The 18,300-nt window shown below is 45.2% G+C and overlaps 2 protein-coding genes across 4 annotated transcripts; one reads left to right on the top strand and one right to left on the bottom strand.

The window, feature by feature from the left end:
• The first annotated feature begins 743 nt into the window (after positions 1–743).
• LOC125513991 (dehydration-responsive element-binding protein 2B-like) lies at positions 744–4,176 on the top strand. 2 transcript variants are annotated; one of them, XM_048679231.2, is made up of 4 exons: positions 744–962; positions 1,923–1,975; positions 2,087–2,174; positions 2,937–4,176. In XM_048679231.2, exons 1-4 carry the CDS (start codon positions 892–894, stop codon positions 3,895–3,897), a joined length of 1,173 nt encoding a protein of 390 aa, XP_048535188.2. In that variant the 5' UTR covers positions 744–891; the 3' UTR covers positions 3,898–4,176. The 2 variants fall into 2 exon arrangements, with proteins under 2 accessions (XP_048535188.2, XP_048535195.2); XM_048679238.2 differs by lacking the exons at positions 1,923–1,975; positions 2,087–2,174 and having other exon boundaries at positions 745–962.
• Positions 4,177–5,436: 1,260 nt separating this feature from the next.
• On the bottom strand, positions 5,437–11,300 carry LOC125513979 (sorting nexin 2B-like). 2 transcript variants are annotated; one of them, XM_087522432.1, is made up of 5 exons: positions 10,217–11,300; positions 7,844–8,053; positions 7,496–7,756; positions 6,369–6,454; positions 5,437–5,655 (listed from the first exon to the last, which is right to left on the bottom strand). In XM_087522432.1, the coding sequence occupies exons 1-5, from the start codon at positions 11,153–11,155 to the stop codon at positions 5,496–5,498; spliced, it is 1,656 nt and encodes a 551-aa protein (XP_087378558.1). In that variant the 5' UTR covers positions 11,156–11,300; the 3' UTR covers positions 5,437–5,495. The 2 variants fall into 2 exon arrangements, with proteins under 2 accessions (XP_087378558.1, XP_048535177.2); XM_048679220.2 differs by having other exon boundaries at positions 5,437–5,628; positions 6,368–6,454; positions 10,217–11,295.
• Positions 11,301–18,300: the final 7,000 nt, after the last annotated feature.

Raw genomic sequence — 18,300 nt, 5'->3', positions numbered from 1 at the left:
AAGCGTGGACTGCAAGCGCTTTCAGCGGCTGCCATGTGGGCCCGAGGTGGGTGGGTCGCATTCAATATGACCGCGGCGGTGGTTGGGTGGGCGACACGGGTGTCTGTGGACACAAATCGGACGCAAATATGGACCGGGAATCCGTTTAGGCAGTCAGCGATCAGACGGGATTTGAATTTGCATCGAAGTGTTGGACCAATGTTTTCATCCGTTTTAACCCAAACAAACACGGGCATATCAAATACATCGGGGCGTTGGAGTTGCCATTACGACGGGAGAAGGAGACCACGCTGGCCACCACTGATCCATGCAACCAAAGACGTCTTAGACCGTCTCAACAAAACAAAAAAAGATGTCTCACGATCCACCGTGTCATCCCGACCGCCCACGTGTCGTCTCCTATATCGACTCAGCCCCCCAGCCACTGGCCACACGTAGACCGACACGTGGAGCCCACCCAAGAGCAGCACGTCCAATCCACCCCGAAAGAAAAGCACTGGGTAGCACTCGAAAGCGTGAAGGAGAAGCCGAGTTTCCTTCGGCACCAAGTCTCGGGAAGTTTCCCCGCACCACGGCACTGCTGACGTCACGCGCCCGCGGCCTCACCCCCCACGCACCGCGCCCACGCGGACCGCGTCGCTTACATCCGGGCCCCACGCGCCAACGCCCCGCACGCGAGTGACCTAGATAATTCCGTGAGCCCGGAGCACGGAGCGCCCCGACCCGGGCTATAAGTAGGCGGCCCGGCGTGAGCCCCTGGGGTTTCCGACTTTTCTTTCTCTCCTCCTCCACGCCTCTCCCCAACTCTCTATCCAAGTCGACGCGGCGAAGAAACCAGGCGACAAGATTGCGAACGCTAGATATCTGGACCCGATCCGGATCGGGCCGGCCATGACGGTAGATCGGAAGGACGCCGAGGCGGCGGCGACGCCCTTCGAGATCCCGGCGCTCCAGCCTGGAAGGTGAGATCTTCTGTCCGGTGCCTGCTTCTTGTTAGGGTTTGCTCTGGGGGTTCGAAATCGATTCGGGATACGGTCCCGGGAGTGTTTAATTCTCTGTTGGCTGGTCGATTTGGGTGCTTGGAGTTGGGAATTGTGGGGTTCGGTGGTAGAGTTGGCCGGTCTTGGTGCCTGTGTTGTAGGGATTTGGGGATTAGGGTTTCCGGTTATGGTTGTATTGGCAATTGGGAGTTACTTTCTAGTTCCAATTTGGTGATGAGCCCCCTGATTGGGGGCGAATTGGGGTCATCTACGTCCTTTGGATTGGATGCTGCCCGAGTGATGTGTGAAATCAGAATAAATCAATTAAATTGTTGGTGCTTTAGTGGTAGTAGTAGGTAGAAGAGAATTTGTTAACTGTAATCAGTACCATCTCCAAAGAAACAATTGTACCAGTTGTCCTGCTCATAGGACAAGGTTCCTTTACTGGATTGGGAGCGATGTTTATGGCACCTAGCATAAAATTTGTTAAATTCATTCAGTACCATCTCCACAGAATGTTTGTACGAGCATGGGACCATGTATATGTCTCCCTAGGATAAAAAAGTTGTTAGCTTCAGTCAATACCATCAGTTTGTATTGGTATCCTACCCTTGGGGTCTGTTTGTTCCTGGATTAGGAGTGATGTTTATGTTGCCTAGCATAGAAGTTTTTAACTTCAGTCAGTACTAAGTTGGCTGGACCTTTCTAACTTGTTTCGTTGTTTCATCCTGTTGTCTTGTTTGTCAATTTTGTTGTTTTATCCACTCCAGTCTCTGATATGTCTTGTTTGTCAGTTTTGTTAGTTTATCCAGTCTCTGTTATGTCTTGTTTGTCAGTTTTGTTAGTTTATCCAGTCTCTGATATGTCTTGTTTGTCAGTTTTGTTAGTTAATCCAGTCTCTGATATGTGTTGTCCTGTTTGTCTTTTCTTTTCGGTAACTAGAACTTGTGGAGCAGAGGAAAGTACCCGGAGTCATGTTCTCGTCAAACCAATAGGTATGCTGCTTTGATCACTCCTGTAAACAGAAGCATGAACTATGACTGAGATGGGTACCTCGCGTTTGACTCTAGAAAAGTCAGCAGGAATAACTGTTTGTGTTTCAGCAGGAAGCAGTAATCTTCCCTGTAATGAATATGCATTCTTGGCGCGGCAAAACCCCAAGGGAGATGCGCTGCCAGTGGCATCTATTCTGCGGTGTGTTTAACCGTTCTATGTCTGGCTGCTCTATCTATTATAGAGCATGTGAGCTATGACTAAGAGTTCCAGCCAACCTTTTGGCCGTTTTGCCATATCATTCTAACAGTTGGTTTCATAGTGGCTGCTATTTAACCATTTTCCTGCTGTTGGTTGATGGTATCACTCTGTGGATGTGATCTCATTTAAACTGACTGTACGTTGTACAGTTCCGTACTGAGAGGTCCAGCCAATATTTGGACTGTTTTGCATTGTCATTATAATAGTTGGTTTTTGAACCATTGTCTTGCTGTTGGTTGATGGTACCACTCTATCTGGATGTCATCTCACCTAAACTGACTCTAGGTGTTGTTAACAGTTTTGTAGTGGCTAATTTTTGCCATGTCCTTTCTGATTAATCAGTCTTCAAGTATAGAAGTCAGTTCTCATCCTGTTCTTTTTTGTCATATTTTGCTACTTAAACACATTTAGGGGTGGCGCCGATTAGTACGATTTATCATGGTATTGTTTTCTGTGGAGATGGTACTTCCGCAAGGAAGTTTATATGTCCCTGTTGCTGTACATCTGTTCCTGTGGGCATGGTCTGTTTGTGCCATTTAGTAATAGTTTAGTCATTGAACAAAATGTTTCTGTGGAGCTGGTCTGTTTAGGTGCCTCAATTGTTTTGCGTTCTTTCTTGATTGTACCTTGTGCTTATATTGGGTGAAAAAAATCTGAAGAGAATATAAGGTACTAACTGCTGCTCTGCTCTTTGTTCTACAGGAAAAAGCGACCTCGGAGATCACGTGATGGGCCTAATTCAGTCTCTGAAACGATCAGGCGATGGAAAGAAGTGAACCAACAACTGGAGCATGATCCACAGGGTGCAAAGAGGGCGAGGAAGCCACCTGCAAAGGGTTCAAAGAAGGGCTGTATGCAGGGGAAAGGAGGACCTGAGAATACACAATGTGGATTCCGTGGTGTAAGGCAACGTACTTGGGGGAAGTGGGTTGCTGAAATTCGGGAGCCAAATCGGGTGAGCAGGCTCTGGTTGGGAACGTTCCCCACTGCTGAGGATGCTGCCCGTGCTTATGACGAGGCAGCAAGAGCAATGTATGGTGCCCTGGCTCGTACCAACTTCCCTGCGCATCCTGCACAAGCTCCTGCTGTGGCTCTACCAGCGGCAATTGAAGGTGTTGTACGTGGTGCTTCAGCATCATGCGAGTCTACTACAACATCAGCCAACCACTCAGATGTTGCTTCTAACTTGCCGCGACAAGCTCAAGCTCTTGAGATTTACTCCCAGCCAGATGTGCTTGAGTCCACCGAATCAGTTGTGCTGGAGTCTGTCGAGCATTACAGCCATAAAGACACTGTTCCTGACGCTGGCTCAAGCATTGCAAGGAGCACATCCGAAGAGGATGTGTTCGAGCCATTGGAGCCTATTTCCAGTTTGCCGGATGGGGAAGCAGACGGTTTTGATATAGAAGAATTACTGAGATTGATGGAAGCCGACCCAATTGAAGTTGAGCCGGTCACTGGGGGCTCCTGGAATTGTGGAACCAACACTGGCGTGGAGATGGGCCTGCAGGAACCTCTCTACCTGGATGGCTTGGACCAAGGCATGCTGGAGGGCATGCTGCAAGCTGATTATCCTTCCCCAATGTGGATATCAGAGGATCGGGCCATGCACAACCCTGCCTTCCATGATGCTGGGATGAGCGAGTTCTTTGAAGGGTTGTGATCCCCCTTTGCGGCGGCCAAACCATGTCTATGGTGTTTGGTCGGCTTGCCCTTCGGTGTCCGCTGCTGTGCTCCAATGAAGATCAAATGGTGGACCAGAAGATTGGATTCCTCTGCAGAACTAATAAGCTCCTAAGCTAGTTTTTTGTGCTTCGTTTGTAGCTCTGTTAGGCATGGAGCTCTTCTCTGTTTCGATGTTTCTTGTGATAAGAAACCTTGATTGTGCATCACGATCTTTGGAAGGTGGGAAAAGAAAATGTGAAAATGCATTTCCGTGGCATGTCTTCTTATGGAGTATTTTTTTTTCACTGTCTTCCTAAAATACTGTCTGGTTGCACTGCACTTGTGTGTTCCTTACCGTCGTTGGAAGGCTGCCGCCAAAACTGTTTAGTATCCTCTGTTGGATTTTGAGGAGCTTGTATCAATGGAGGAAAATTGTATGTTATGAAAAATCCAACCAATCAAATAAATCGCGAACAGCCCCCATACATAATCGTATGGCCAATATACAAAACGCACTAAAAACACTAAAACGCATCTATAGATTTAGGAATTAGTCACAACATCTAATATCGGCAATTTACAAATTGCATGAAAAACACTAAAACGCGTCTATACATATTAGATTTATAAGGAGTTACAACATCTAATAATTCAGGAACGTAAAATTCACATAGGTTTCCGGGATACCCTCCAACTACGGAGATCGCTTCCACCATCTTTGAGGCTATTCCGTTGAACCCATCCCAACAAATTTTCAATCTATTGCATCAATTTCACCTAGATGAGCAACTGAGGATGACATCGTTTGCAAACACATCCGACTGGACGCTATCAAAGGTTTAGTTCCACCGATAGGTTAGTCAAATGTAGGTATTCAAATCGTAGACTTTGTCCCCTTTGTAAGCAAAACAAGAGTCTGGGACAATTACGTTTCTTCAAGCTATACGCTTGGGCTTTGTAATCTATCATCAAGAAGCTCCATCTCAAGCATATTGCTTTCACTTGGCATTTGAAGGAGACCGTCAAGGACCGGTGGGCTAATAGGACCAATGGCTTCTCTCAAGATATCGATCTCTTGAACTGTTTGGAGTGAAAGGAACGTTCAGGTCTTCTGCCATAAATGCGCCCCACGGCCGATCTTGCTCAACATCATCATAGCCAATGCAAAACTTTGGAATTTTGGATCACCGCAAGAGCCAAAAATCTAGGGACGATTATATCTGCGAGAGTAACCATTCACATTTTGTTTGAGGATTGTTTGTAGAACTCTATTCTCTCCTTAATTCCTTAATATCAAGACAAGGCAAATCTTATGCTTTTCGAAAAGGAAAAAAGGATGTGAACCTGGAGACGTAACATTTTGTTTGAGTATCATTTGTAAAACTCTATTCTCCCCTCGATTAATATCCTTAATATTAAGATGAGGCAAATCTTATGCCTCCATTTCAAAAAGGAAAAAAGATGTGAACCTGGAGACGTAACGGAGACAGAGCAATCAATGGGTACATTCCAGACAATGGCAAAGCGATGCGACAGATAACTGAAAAACAAATTGAATTTAGGTTCATCTTTCTTCTATTCGGATCGCACCCTAAATTACATTGTACATACATGTACCCCAACAAAACACAGACTAATATGTTGCGTCATTTGATGATCTTCGCGCATATCCGCTGGTCTCCTCCGCCACTGTCTCCCAACCGTCAACGATCTTCTCTGCATATGAAGCCTGTGTACATGCCAAGCAGATATTTTCCATCAACGACAGGTAACAATGAACACCACGCGGGGTAACCACTGGACAAAATAAGCACAGACGCAGCCAGAGTTGGCTGGAAACAACCAGATGAAGCAAATTACTGCAAAATAGGGATGTTTCTGGAGAAACGGTTTGTGTGCAACTTCGAATGTTAGTAAGCTGTTGATGGTGAATCCTGAATTCAACATCTAAACTGCTGAGGGTCATATGTTGGCTGCTCTGAATGGCGGAGCACCTGGGTCAGCATGTGAGTGGTAGTGTTGGACAAGGATATGTATCTGTCGTCTCCTCGGTCCTCGCCATAGATAAGCTGTGCAATGTGCAAAGTTATCTTCTTTGGAGAAGGACTGGTGCGACCATGCTGGGATCTTTGGTGCACAACGCACGGGAGTGGCAAACATGCAGGCAGCAGCGGCATACAGAAAATGAGGCAAAGACCCAAGGGGTCTAGCATACGGCAAATGAGGTGGCACATGGTTTAGTTAAATTTGACTGTAATAGTTCCATGTTTTCATTGTATAATGATTCTGTCGGACTACTCTGGTGAATGAATAAAGGCCAAGGCTTCTCACAAAATTAGTTCAATGTAATAATCAATTACCTAATCACTGAGGACGATACAGAGCAATGTCATGTAATAGACTCCTAAAAAGGTTTTGTAACTACGATCGTTGGCACAGAGGAAGTGTTTGGACATCTGAAATAGTACCTGGCTTGTAACATATCCTTTCAGCATCTCCAGGAAATCTTCTCTCCTTTCTCTATCTAATCTGCTGAGTTCAATTTTGTTATTTTCCTGCATAAAGAGTAACCACGACGTAAGATATCTGCCACAAATTTGAAATATCCTTACATTGGTCACTGCACCAAAGCAAGTGTTCCTCTAGAAGAGAAAGTGCAGAACAATAAAGACACTGCTTTACAACAAGCTTATTGACGCAATTTTGAGTGAAGCAGAGGTACTGCGGCACTATTTAATATTTTCCACCTACACGCCAACAAGTAGTAGCCTCTGCTTGGAACAAGATAATTTTCCACAGTTCTGTGTGTATTCCAGTGAATTTCCTGGTCCTAAATGGATCTTTGAGGGAACTATTGAAATAGTTGAGGATTAGGATTCATGCAAACAGGTACTACCTCCTTTCTGGTTTATTAGGCCTGCGCGTGTCCCTAGATTGATAATTTGATCAACATAAGATGAGTTGTATATTCCAAAAATTATACAACTAGAAAGTATACGTTTTCAAGTTTCTAATGATATATTTTGTTGTGATATATAACTTGTGTTACGTTGGTCTACTTGTCCATCTAGAGGTACGCGCAGGCCTAATAAACCAGAAAGGAGGTAGTAAATAAGATTATTCATGGTGTGCTCACAAATATTAGAAAGAATTCTACAGAGTAGAATATCAAACATTGTGGAGTAACTCCCGCAGGTACCAAACATGAGCAAAATTTTGGCACACCAGGTTAGAGTTAATGTGTTAACCGATCTATAAAAAAAGCACAGGAAACACCATAAAATGGTTTTACAGCAGAGAAACTAGTAGTTTCCTACCAATATAAAACATCGCTGGAGTGCAATGTTGATAACAAAAGTGAACTAGGAACTAGAAACTTCAACACAAACTAGTAGAATGTATCTATTTCAAAGCTGAGCTAACCATTGCAGGAGAATAATTCCTTATGAAGCAAAGAAACTAATGATATCTCATATCATCACACTTTTATGAGCTAAAGGTGGTGGAGCTTGCACATCCATTGGACATGACATGCTCATTGCTAGTTATGAAAGCATCCAATCAGTTTTTCGTTAAGCAAAGAACATGTCAGTTACCTTGATTCTCTCATATTCCCTTAACGCACAGCACTTAGCATCTTCAGTAGCTCTTATTGTTTCTCTCAGCTCGTGAACTTTCCTTAGCCTAGTTCTATCACCACCAAATACTTTCGATGATGCAGCTTCAAGTTTCTCAATCCTTGATTGTAATGATGCAAGGTCTGACATAAGCGTTTGAACAGTCAATAATGCACTAGCCCGATCAGAAAATGCAGTATGGACAGACAGCATTATCCCCAAATGTTCATGCAAAGTATCCTGCAAAAAAGAAACAAGACATGTAAAATGATTACTAAATAGCCAGGAGAGACTATAAAAACACAATTTGAGGATTTGAAATAGTACCAGATATTTAACAGTTTGTGTATTCAGATCTCGACATGTCCTGCTAGCTTTGACAGCTGCCGTTGCTATACGTTTGCTGTCAACAGCTCTTATCCTCTGAGATTCATAAATTGCCTCCTCAGTCTCAAACTTTGTAAGTTTGACGAATGCCAATCCAAGAGCACCCATTGTGTCACCCATATCTTGCTGAGCCTTGACAAGTGCTTCCGCCTATGGAGAAGAAGCAAACAAAATCAACTCATAAATAACTGTTAAAACTACCTTCAAACATACCATGTGCATACTACCAAAGTACCAATACTTGCTCAAGACTCAAGAGCACCCACCAAAACAATTCACGCACATTTTAGCATGACTTGACTTCTTATTTTTATGTTCAATCCCCCACCAATTATTTGCCTCATGCTATCAGGTACACCGCAATCTTATGACTGCCGGAAGTGGGGTTCTGGGCTCAACTGACATGATCATTCCTCTCCAGTGTCTAAACATTAGTGCATATCTTGGAATAGGGAAATTTCCCCTAAGACCAGAAACTATACCATTCAAATAGGACTCTTGACGCATAGCAACCAGAAACCAAAAGAATCTTGGAAATCCACACAATAAACCATAAATTGCCATTACAGAAAGAAGGAAAAGAATTGAATGGGTCACTTTCAAACCATATTAGTACAAGTTGACTGCAGTGAAATGACTCTAAACCAGGATTTCATTACCTCGCCCTTGGCACTTCTCTATTTTTTACGTGAAGTGTCAGATCCAGCATTTGAACTAACACCAGCATCACAGCTTTCATATGAAACCCTATCGATCTCATCCTCCATACAATTATTGTGCTACAGCGCTACATGCATTGGCGGTGTATATGGGTCATGATTTAAATATTTAATTAGTAAGCAGGTAGTATTTGAAGCAGCATATTATAACAAGGATCAAAGTAGGACCACCATGTTACCCGAAAAATGGATCCCAACCACAATGGTCGTTTGAGTGGTGTATACCGCTTACACTCGCTAATTCTAGAAAAACACAGTGCTGTGCTCCCATATTCACCGACCGGTCAGAAAGGAAAGAAAGCGAACATTTGTCTAGTCAACTAAACCAGCTTTGTGATCCACAACTAATTACACATTAAATAAAGTCATTAACGCGCAAAAGCATTGAACCTTTTTTTATAGAATTGGACATTTTGCATAGAACGAACAATATGCAAGCTGACACGCCACTCTTATGCACACTTATGTCTGGCTGGCAAGAACTATAAAACAAGTACTTCCTCTGTAAAGAAATATAAGAGCACTTAGATCACTAAGGCTCTTATATTTCTTTACAGAGGAAGTAATTCATAAGATGGTAGACATCTGTGGCTAATTGATTGCCCGGGCATAAGGCACAAATGAGACTAAAACTTGCAGGCTGTCACTTCTGTGTACTCAAATATGGAGGCCAAGAGGAGAGGGACCTTATTTTCACACACAAAAGTTGCAATTCATTTCCACCAATAGCTATCCGAATTGTGATAATTATTGCCCTGCTGTGGTGTGACCAATTTTGCACCTAAGAGCTAAGATGTGTTTCTTCTTCCCTTTCCATATCTTCTTCGCCCATCAGCTCCCATAACTTAGTGATAAACTGACCTTACTAATACAACAAAACCACATCCTACGTTAAATGCTTCCATACAGTAGTCCACCTCGCCTGCTTCCAAACTCATCCCAGCTCAGCTTTTGGATGAGGTGGGGGAAGGCAAGTTAGCTTTTATCTTGCATTAGATACAAGCTATTGAGCAAACAACAAGTCGAAGTGGAGGATTCTTGTATCGATCTTTGTGGCCCAAATATCCCCTGATCCCAGCGACAAGCTGATTGAGAAACCCAAGAATTGAGAAACAACCTGAGGATAAAACCTTATTGTAGAGGTCGTTCCATTAGATGACTTGAGCATTACACCTCACCTAGATATACTGGATACACACCATTCAGTTGGTCCAAGTGGTACATGGCATTCTGGTTCTTGACAAAGTGACCAAGCACGACACTGCTTAAGATGTACTCCCTCCGTCCCATAATGTAAAACGTTTTTTGACACTAGGGAGTATTGATTACACAGTGTTTGAAGAGGAAAAACATTTACAGGAACAATGTTACAATGGGGCGGAAGGTTGTAACTTTTATCTTCAAAACGTACAATGACTTTTTTTTTGACGAGTCAACGGCGGGCTTTACGCCGGCCTATGTACAATGACTTACAATGTCAAACACAAGTAGAAGCAGCGTATATAACAACTTATAATGTGTTGATAGTGTATGATCGAGAACATGAAGTTCAGCAGTGTGCTTTATATATTACGAAAGATGGCCCGAAAATTACCTGCTGCGATGCGCTACTGAGCTGCTGCTCCCAATCCTGCATCTTCTGCTTCTTCTCCAGGAACTCCTTGTCCTCCTCCACCAGTGGTGGTCTCACGCCACCCCAGTCCGTGACCATCGACTGCTTCAGCTCCTTAAATATCCGCAGCAGGTCCCTCCCGCCCTTGGCCGGCTGAACCACGTCCTGCGGCGGGGCCACCGCCTCCTCCCCAAGCAGCTGCCTTGGCAGACGCGCCGCGCCATCGAGCATCCGCGAGGCAACGTCAGTGCTGCTCGGCAGCGGCATCTTGCCCTCGGCCTGCAGGAACACGCGCAGCTCGTCGCTGGTCCCGATCGCGGGGTGCTCAGCGAGCCGCCACAGGTACCTCTCGAGAGCCGCGCGGCGCTGGGCCACGAACTCGTCGCGCTGCATGACCTGGCTCTCGACGGTGTTCTTGTCCGGGCGCGGGGGCACGAAGTGGCCGCGGAAGGACTCGGCGAGGCGGTCGGCGAGGGTGACGAAGTCGCGGAAGCGGCGGCGGACGGAGTGGCGGCGGTGGTCGCCGCGGCGGGCGCTGGTGACGAGGTAGGAGATGTAGGTGGGGGCGGATCCGGGGACGAGGGAGGTGGCGGCGGCCTCGGCCTCGGTCTCCGGGTCGGAGACGGCGATGTAGGAGTACTCGGACGTGGCGGCGCGCGCGGATCTCGGGGAGGAGGAGGAGGAGGCCGAGGCGGAGCGCGGGGAGGAGGCGGCGACGTCGGCGTAGGAGGGCGGGTCGACGAAGGAGGAGGAGGCGCGGGAGAGGGGGGAGGCGGCGGGGGCGGGAGGGGAGGCGGGCGAGGAGGAGGAGAGGAGGGGGTCGAAGGTGGAGACCACGGAGGCGTAGTCGGAGGCGGCGGCGAGGGGCAGCGTCTCCATGTCGCCGTCGGCGGCGCCGGCGGGCGGCGACGAAGACATCATGGCAAGAAGGGTTCCGGCGAGGCGAGCGTGCGGGTGCCGGAGAGTGGAGGGTGTGGGGATGGGTACGGCGAAGACGAAGACCAAGATGAAGGTTCCGGCGGTTTGTTGCGGTGGGGTTACCGCGTGGTTGGGTTGGGATACGGGAACGGGACACGCTCACGTGGCCCGTCGTGCCGGGTGCCAACTACGAGCTGGGGTTTGCCGTGCACGCAAGCAAAAGCAAAACAGAATCCCATTGAATTTTAAAATAGTGTACCGTACATAAAATTTCACTTGGTATATTAAGCTCATTTATCATAGTACATGTTCAATGGAGGATGATATCTGTCCGGTTATTTCTACCGGACCGGTCACAGTATATAGAGGTGTTAATTTAAACAGTTGGAAGATAGCTAGGGATGCATCGAGTTCGTTTCACTTCCCGACTTACCATTGTGGTATGCATGTACCCGATACCTTGAATAGAGGATTTGTGGAATCTGGTTTTTTTCTAGATTCTTCGCTACCTCTCTCCATCGATATCTAAACGCAATAATGAATAACTGGTGGTTACCGAAATTGAAACATTTGTTATGTCCTTGTCATCATTTTATCATGTCTTGTTTATTTTATGGCGGCTGCTAGGCGTAAGCCGGCTGATCTTAGCGCAGCCGTCTGATTTAGACGTAGGTGGCTGTTAGATCGTAGGCTCCCAACAACGCGTCTTCCTCTTCTTCTTTCGTATTCTTCTCTCGCAGTGCTCAGTTGTTGAAAGCAGCAGCCCCCTCCTCAGCAGGCAATGAAGCGCTGCCGTTTGCCGGAGTCTCGTCTGGTCACAGCAACCCCGCCATCGGCCACAGACGCAACACTGGCTGGCTGGCCACCGATGCTCCAACGCAGCACCGGAGCCTCGACAAATACTTCATCGCAGCACTGGCGAACCCGAGGATGCTTCGTCGCAGCTCCGGTGCCTCAGCAATGTTTCATCGCAGCACCAGCGCCTCGACAATGCTTCATCGCAGCACCGGTGAACCCGACGATGCTTCGTCGCAGCTCCGGCACCTCGGCAATACTTCATCGCAGCACCGACGAACCCGACGATGCTTTGTCGCTGCTCCGGCGCCTCGGCAATGCTTCATCGCAGCATCGGCAAACCCGACGATGCTTCGTCGCTGCACCGGCTCCTCGGCAACACGCGGCGGCGACGGCGGCGGATGCTGCTACACAGCACGCGGCGGCAACGACGGATCCAGCGGCAGCACGCGGCGGCGCATGCTGCGATGCAGCGGCGGCGACAGCGGATGCAACGACAGCACGCGGTAACGATGGCGGATGCAGCAACAACACGTGGCGGCGATGGCTGCAATGGCAGCAACAACACGATGCAACGGCGGCAAAAGCTTGCTACGATGCAGCGGCGACGACGGCACATGCTGCGATGCAGCGAGGACGATGGATGCAACGGCAGCACGTGGCGCCGGCGATGGCGCGGTTCCAACGGCGGATGCTGCGTTAGAGCATCGTGTGTGGTAGTGCTGGTGGGTGCGGATGAGAAGCAGCCATCGCTGCCATGCACCTGGAGAAAGAGCAGAGCAGTTTGAGAAGATGAGCAGCTCACATGCTCTCATCGAGGGAAGAGGTTGAGGCGGCTTGGGTGGGTCCATGGGACAGAGAAGCGTGTGTACCGCATGATGAGCTCAATCGGATGGCTTGGGACGCGACTTACGCAACGCAAAGATCAGTCGGTTTACACAAAGAGTTTTCCTTATTTTATTTCATGGAACCATGAGTGTTTTGAGTTGTATAGTGCGCTATTATCGATAATCTATCATGCCTCTGGCATAGTAAAATCACCCCTGCATGACAGTAAGATTGTCAGAAAAAAAACACAGTATGGATATAAGAAAGTACTCTCTCCGTTCCAAAATAGATAACTCGACTTTATATTAACTTTAGTACAAAGTTAGTATAAAGTTGGGTCATCTATTTTGAAACGGAGGGAGTACATGATAGTACTAAGTAAAATCTACATAAGAAATGGCACGATGCTACAAGGATGGTGATAAGTTGTGAAGGGGGTTGACATGTAAGGCGGCCATAGAGGTGACAGCCATGTCAATAGCCTCTATCCTCGAGGCTAACCAACGATGGGATGGGTAACCCTGACGTTTCTCCACCTCCGACATGGAGTGAAGTCTGACCGAAACACTATCATGGCCTCGACTTGCATGGGCATGCATCCTGAATGTCCCCTCCTTTATCTCGTCTTCTTCACCTATCCTCCATACCCTCCATGCATCCTCTCTCGAGTGCTAAATCGTCGCCTTTCCCTTCCTTGATTTCTCCGCTCTTCTTCCCACAATACCATCATGCCATTGTTATCCAGATATGGTGCGTCCGCCATTGACGATCTTAGGTGATATACTACGATATCAACATCAAACAATTACTGCAACAAAGCTAGGGGAAATCACTAAGATGAATTTAAGAACATTTTACAAGTAAATGGGTGAGAAGAAAGGGCAAACCAACATCTACATCCTATCATCAAGTCAAAAACTCTCAAATCGAGGCTCGATATATATTATGGGAGACAAAATGTATACGGAGTATTATCTCCCAACTGCCTCAAAAATAGCTATGTCTTATTTGTCATTCATTGTCCGGTCAAGGTCTCATCCTTCATGTGCACTCGCACCAGTCTCAATCTTCAAACTGAATAATTATTGGTGTTGATTATTTTTCAGTTATTTGAAAAACAACAAAAGTGTAATGGTCAAATCCCGGTTGCATGAGACACCATAACAAAAGCATAAGAAGAAACACAAATTTAAAAATCCATTAGAAAGAATATGAGATCATGAGAATGCTTAAAAGAGTCAAAATATGATGGTTTACCATAACAGATTTGATAGAGAACCCATATCACGATATAGAGGCACACACGCATACGACCACCACATGGACACATTCACACATGGCCTAGATGACCGAAGGGTGATCTCTTGTGAGTTGGGGTACAACTACCCTCCTAACCATCACGAGCACGTGTTAGTTCTCGTGCTATAACATTGTTTGTGTCTCCGTTAGATTGCCATTATTGGTTATGTATTTAGGGTTTGCTATTGCCGCATCCAGTAAGAAATATATAGCCGTCAGATTATGCGCGGAGATTCGTACTACTTTTCCCTCTCTATGAATTTCCACCGTAGATTCTTATTTATCTTTCTCCTCACGCATTTGTATTCAATAGCTTGCTGCTAACTGCTTCCTCACTCTTCGAACAAGGGAAGATGCATCGTGGTGTCTCACAATAATAAAATTATGTAAGGCCATTTCATAATTTAGGCCTAGCCTTCATTGTTGATTTGACCAACAAAACATATGTATGCAAAATGAAAATACAGCGCTTCCACGAGAGATAGATAAACTTTGAGTTATAGACGGAGAAGAGCCTTTAGAGAATCAAGAGTGATTCCTCAATAAAACAAATGAGATTTTGAGGAAGGGCTGAACGCGATGTATTGAAGGGTTCACTTTCGCTGATCGGCGCCAGTCTTTCCTGCTGCGAATTTTTCAGATCAGGAGAGGCCCTTTCCTTCTATACTACTCCCTTCGTTTCAAAATAAGTGTCAAATTTTAACAAACCACGACACTTATTTTAAACCAGAGGAAGTACAATATTAGAAACTTCTTCAAATACGAACCCAAGGATACTTCTCTGCCGAGTATAACACGGGTGAATTTGAGAAACGCCGCTCACTTTCAGTCCCCATACCTAGACGAAGGCCGAGCCAGTTCGATGCGGTGAGCCCACCGGGCGGTGTGGGCAAGGGCGCCGGAACCCAGCGACGTAACGAATGGTGCACCTGGTCCGTGGAAAACAGCGGCGATGCCTCGGATCGGACGGCCGTGACGGGTCCGGCGCATGCCCCTGGTTCTTCACGGGAGGCTCGCGATTCGTGGGGCCCGGCGGATTCGTCCTGTGGTGGAGGATGCGCCGTGGCTCCTTGCGTGCTCCGCCAACCCGAAGACGAGGAGGGCGATGCACGGCGGGGTCCTCGCAGTGACGGGCCTACCTGATGGCCCTGGAGCTATCGCCGCCGCTTGCCAAGATGCGCGGAGCGCTGCCCTCTGTGGAAAATCCTATTCGTCTTTCGCTGCGGCGAACTGTCGAGCGATCGCACATGGGCAACGCAGCGAGCGATAGAAATGGACCGGCCCACACATAATGCGTCCAAACCGATTTTGGAAACCTTCTAGAAGGTTCTCTGAACCGGGTTTTTTCCTGTATCGTTTTTTTTGTTCTTTTTCGGCTTTCGATTGTTATTTATTTCTTTTTTTCGTTTCTGTTTCTTTTTCATTTTTTCCGTTTTTGTTTTTTGTTTCACTTTCTTTTTTAAGTTTAATTTTCTTTTTCAAAATATGTTCGCAGTTTTACTAAATGTTTTGTGATTTCCTTGTTTATTTCTTTTTATTTTCTTCTCTTCCTTTTTAAAAACCTCAAAAATTAAATTTTGTTCGTGTTCCAAAAAATGTTTAGCTTTTCAAAAAAAATCTCAAAAATTAAAAAATTGTTCTCATTACACAAAAAAGTACAAAACTTCTGAAATTCAGAAAATGTACTGGATTTCAATTTTTTTCACATATTCAAAAAATGTTCTCGCTTCCAAATTAGTTTGGGATTTTTAAAAAATTCTCTCCGGGCCAAAATATGTTGTCAAGATTCAAAAAATGTTTGTGCTTTAAAAAATTGTTCGCACTTCCAAGTTTTTTCGGAATTTTTCAAAATTTCTCTCCGTTTCAAAATATGTTCTCAAGATTCAAAAAAATCTCGTGCTTTAAATTTTTTTTTACGCTTCCAAATTTGTTCAGGATTTTTTAAAATTGTTCACCGTTTCAAAATTTGTTCTCAAGATTCAAAAGAAGTTTGGGGATTGAAAAAAATGTTCCAGTTTTCCAAATTTGTTCACAAATTTAATAATAGTTCATGGTTTTCAATTTTGTTCACAAATTCAAAAAATGTTCTGGAAGTTTTAAAAATGTAAACATTTTTATTTTTTGTTCAGAAATTCAAGAAATGTTCCCCTTTTTCAAATTTGTTCACATCATCAAAATGTTCCTGTTTTACAAAAATTGTACGAAAATTCGGAAAATGTGTTTATTTTGAAGAAAATATTCGTAATTTTGAAAAATTCAGTTGTAGGAGGTCATCGGTTCGACCCAATAAATGGATTGTAGTCTTTAACTGTCGCGCTGCTAGTTGAACATGAGAATGTCTACATGGCAGTGGTTTGCACGGCAGGCCAATTAGTGGGAAGTCATGTGTTCGAGTTATAGCGGTAGTGCCATTTTCTTTTTTGGGATTTTTCATTTCAGAAACGTGCTGCCGCGTGCCACTGTAAATGGGTCGGCCTACGCTAGCCGCTCCTGTGCGAAGCGCCGGCATTTCACCGCAGCAAGCGGCCTATAGGAGCTCCCGCTGTCTGTCGCTTATAGCGAGCACCAAAGCAGACGTCACTCACGCCCTCCCTCAAATGGCGAAATCACTAATTAAGGAGTACTCATTGCAAAGAACACTCCATTTTCTCAGGCCGTAACAAGTGGCGCACATGCAGCGCGCCACTTGTCGCAACCTAGGAGTTTTCCTTTTTTTTAGATCCGTTTATTCAAAACGTTTTATCTCTTAAACCGTGCGTCCAAATCTCGAACCGTTTTCACCATTGGATTTCTCGCGTCGAGATCTTCAAACCTAGATCCTATGTTGATAAGTTTCGACGAATTTTTTTAACGAAAAAAACCGGACAAAAAACCGGGTGAAAAAACTGAAACGGGAGCACGGTTTTTCCCTTTCCGAAAGAGGCACGCCCGTGCCTCTCGCGAAATCACAACCGTGCCTCTCGTGGAAGCAAAACCGTAACTCTCGTGAAAAAAAACAGAAAATGCGTTTTTTTTCGTTTCCGAGAGGCACGGCCGTGACTCTCGCGAAAGCACAACCATGCCTCTCGCGAAAGCAAAACCGTAACTCTCGCGAAAGAAAAAAACGGAAACGCGTATTTTTTTTCCCTTTCCGAGAGGCACGGCCGTGACTTTCGCGTAAGCACAACCGTGCCTCTCGCGGAAGCAAAATCGTGACTCTCACGAAAGAAAAGAAACAAAAAACGCGTTTTGTTTTTCCCTTTCCAAGAGGCACGGCCGTGACTCACGCGAAAGCACAACCGTGCCTCTCGCGGAAGCAAAACCGTGACTCTCCCGAAAGAAAAAAAATAGAAAACGCGTTTTTTTTGTTTCCGAAAGGCACGGCCGTGACTCTCGATAAAGCACAACCGTGCCTCTCGCGGAAGAAAAACCGTGACTTTCGCGAAAGGAAAAGAAAAAAGAAAACGCGTTTTTTCGCGCAAAATTTTTTTTTCAAAATTTTTTTTGATCGAAAAGCTAAGAAAGATCGGGGGAAAACCAAAACTGAAAAAAAAACGTTTAAAAAGCCGAAAACGCGTGTGGAAAAATAAAAAAATAATAAAATCCGAAAGGAGCGTCCAGAGCGCGACACGTGGCGAATGGCTGAGAGCGCGTCAAGTGGCGCTGATCGTTGCGAGGCTTCCGAAGAAGCGCTCGTTAACTAGTTGCTCCCCTCAAATGGACCCCGCCCATCCAGCGGAGTAGCCTGTTCACGAATAGGCCTTCTCAACTTTTAAAAAATGTTTGCCAATTAAAAAAACGATGAATTTCAAAAGTCTTCATTAGATTAAAGAATGTTCACATTTTTTTAAAAAAATATGCGGCTTTCAAAAAGTTATTCATGAATTTTAAAAATGTTTGTGAATTTTAATACAGTATAAACCAAGAATTTGAAAATTGTTCACAAGTTTATATAAATGAATGTGGATTTTAAAAATCCATTCATGTTTTTAGAAAATGTTCACAAATTTCAGAAAATTCACATTTTCCTAATAACACGAATTTGAAAAATTATTATGACTTAAATAAAGAACCAAAAACCGAGAAAAGCCAGTAAAAAACAAAGAAAAACACAAAAGAAATTCGGAAAACCTATCTCACTATTTAAAAAATGAGCAGCGTTCCTTTTCTATGAACGCTTGGTCAACTGATTCTCCCTTTCCCACCACGTCCCTCTAACGATATTTTTTCAACCGGTTTATTAGTCC

The sequence above is a fragment of the Triticum urartu genome, chromosome 1A, assembly GCF_056163025.1.
Source record: "Triticum urartu cultivar PI428250 chromosome 1A, HENAU_Tu73, whole genome shotgun sequence".
In the NCBI taxonomy this organism is placed as follows: Eukaryota; Viridiplantae; Streptophyta; class Magnoliopsida; order Poales; family Poaceae; genus Triticum; species Triticum urartu.
This window is presented reverse-complemented; position numbering and strand designations above follow the sequence as displayed.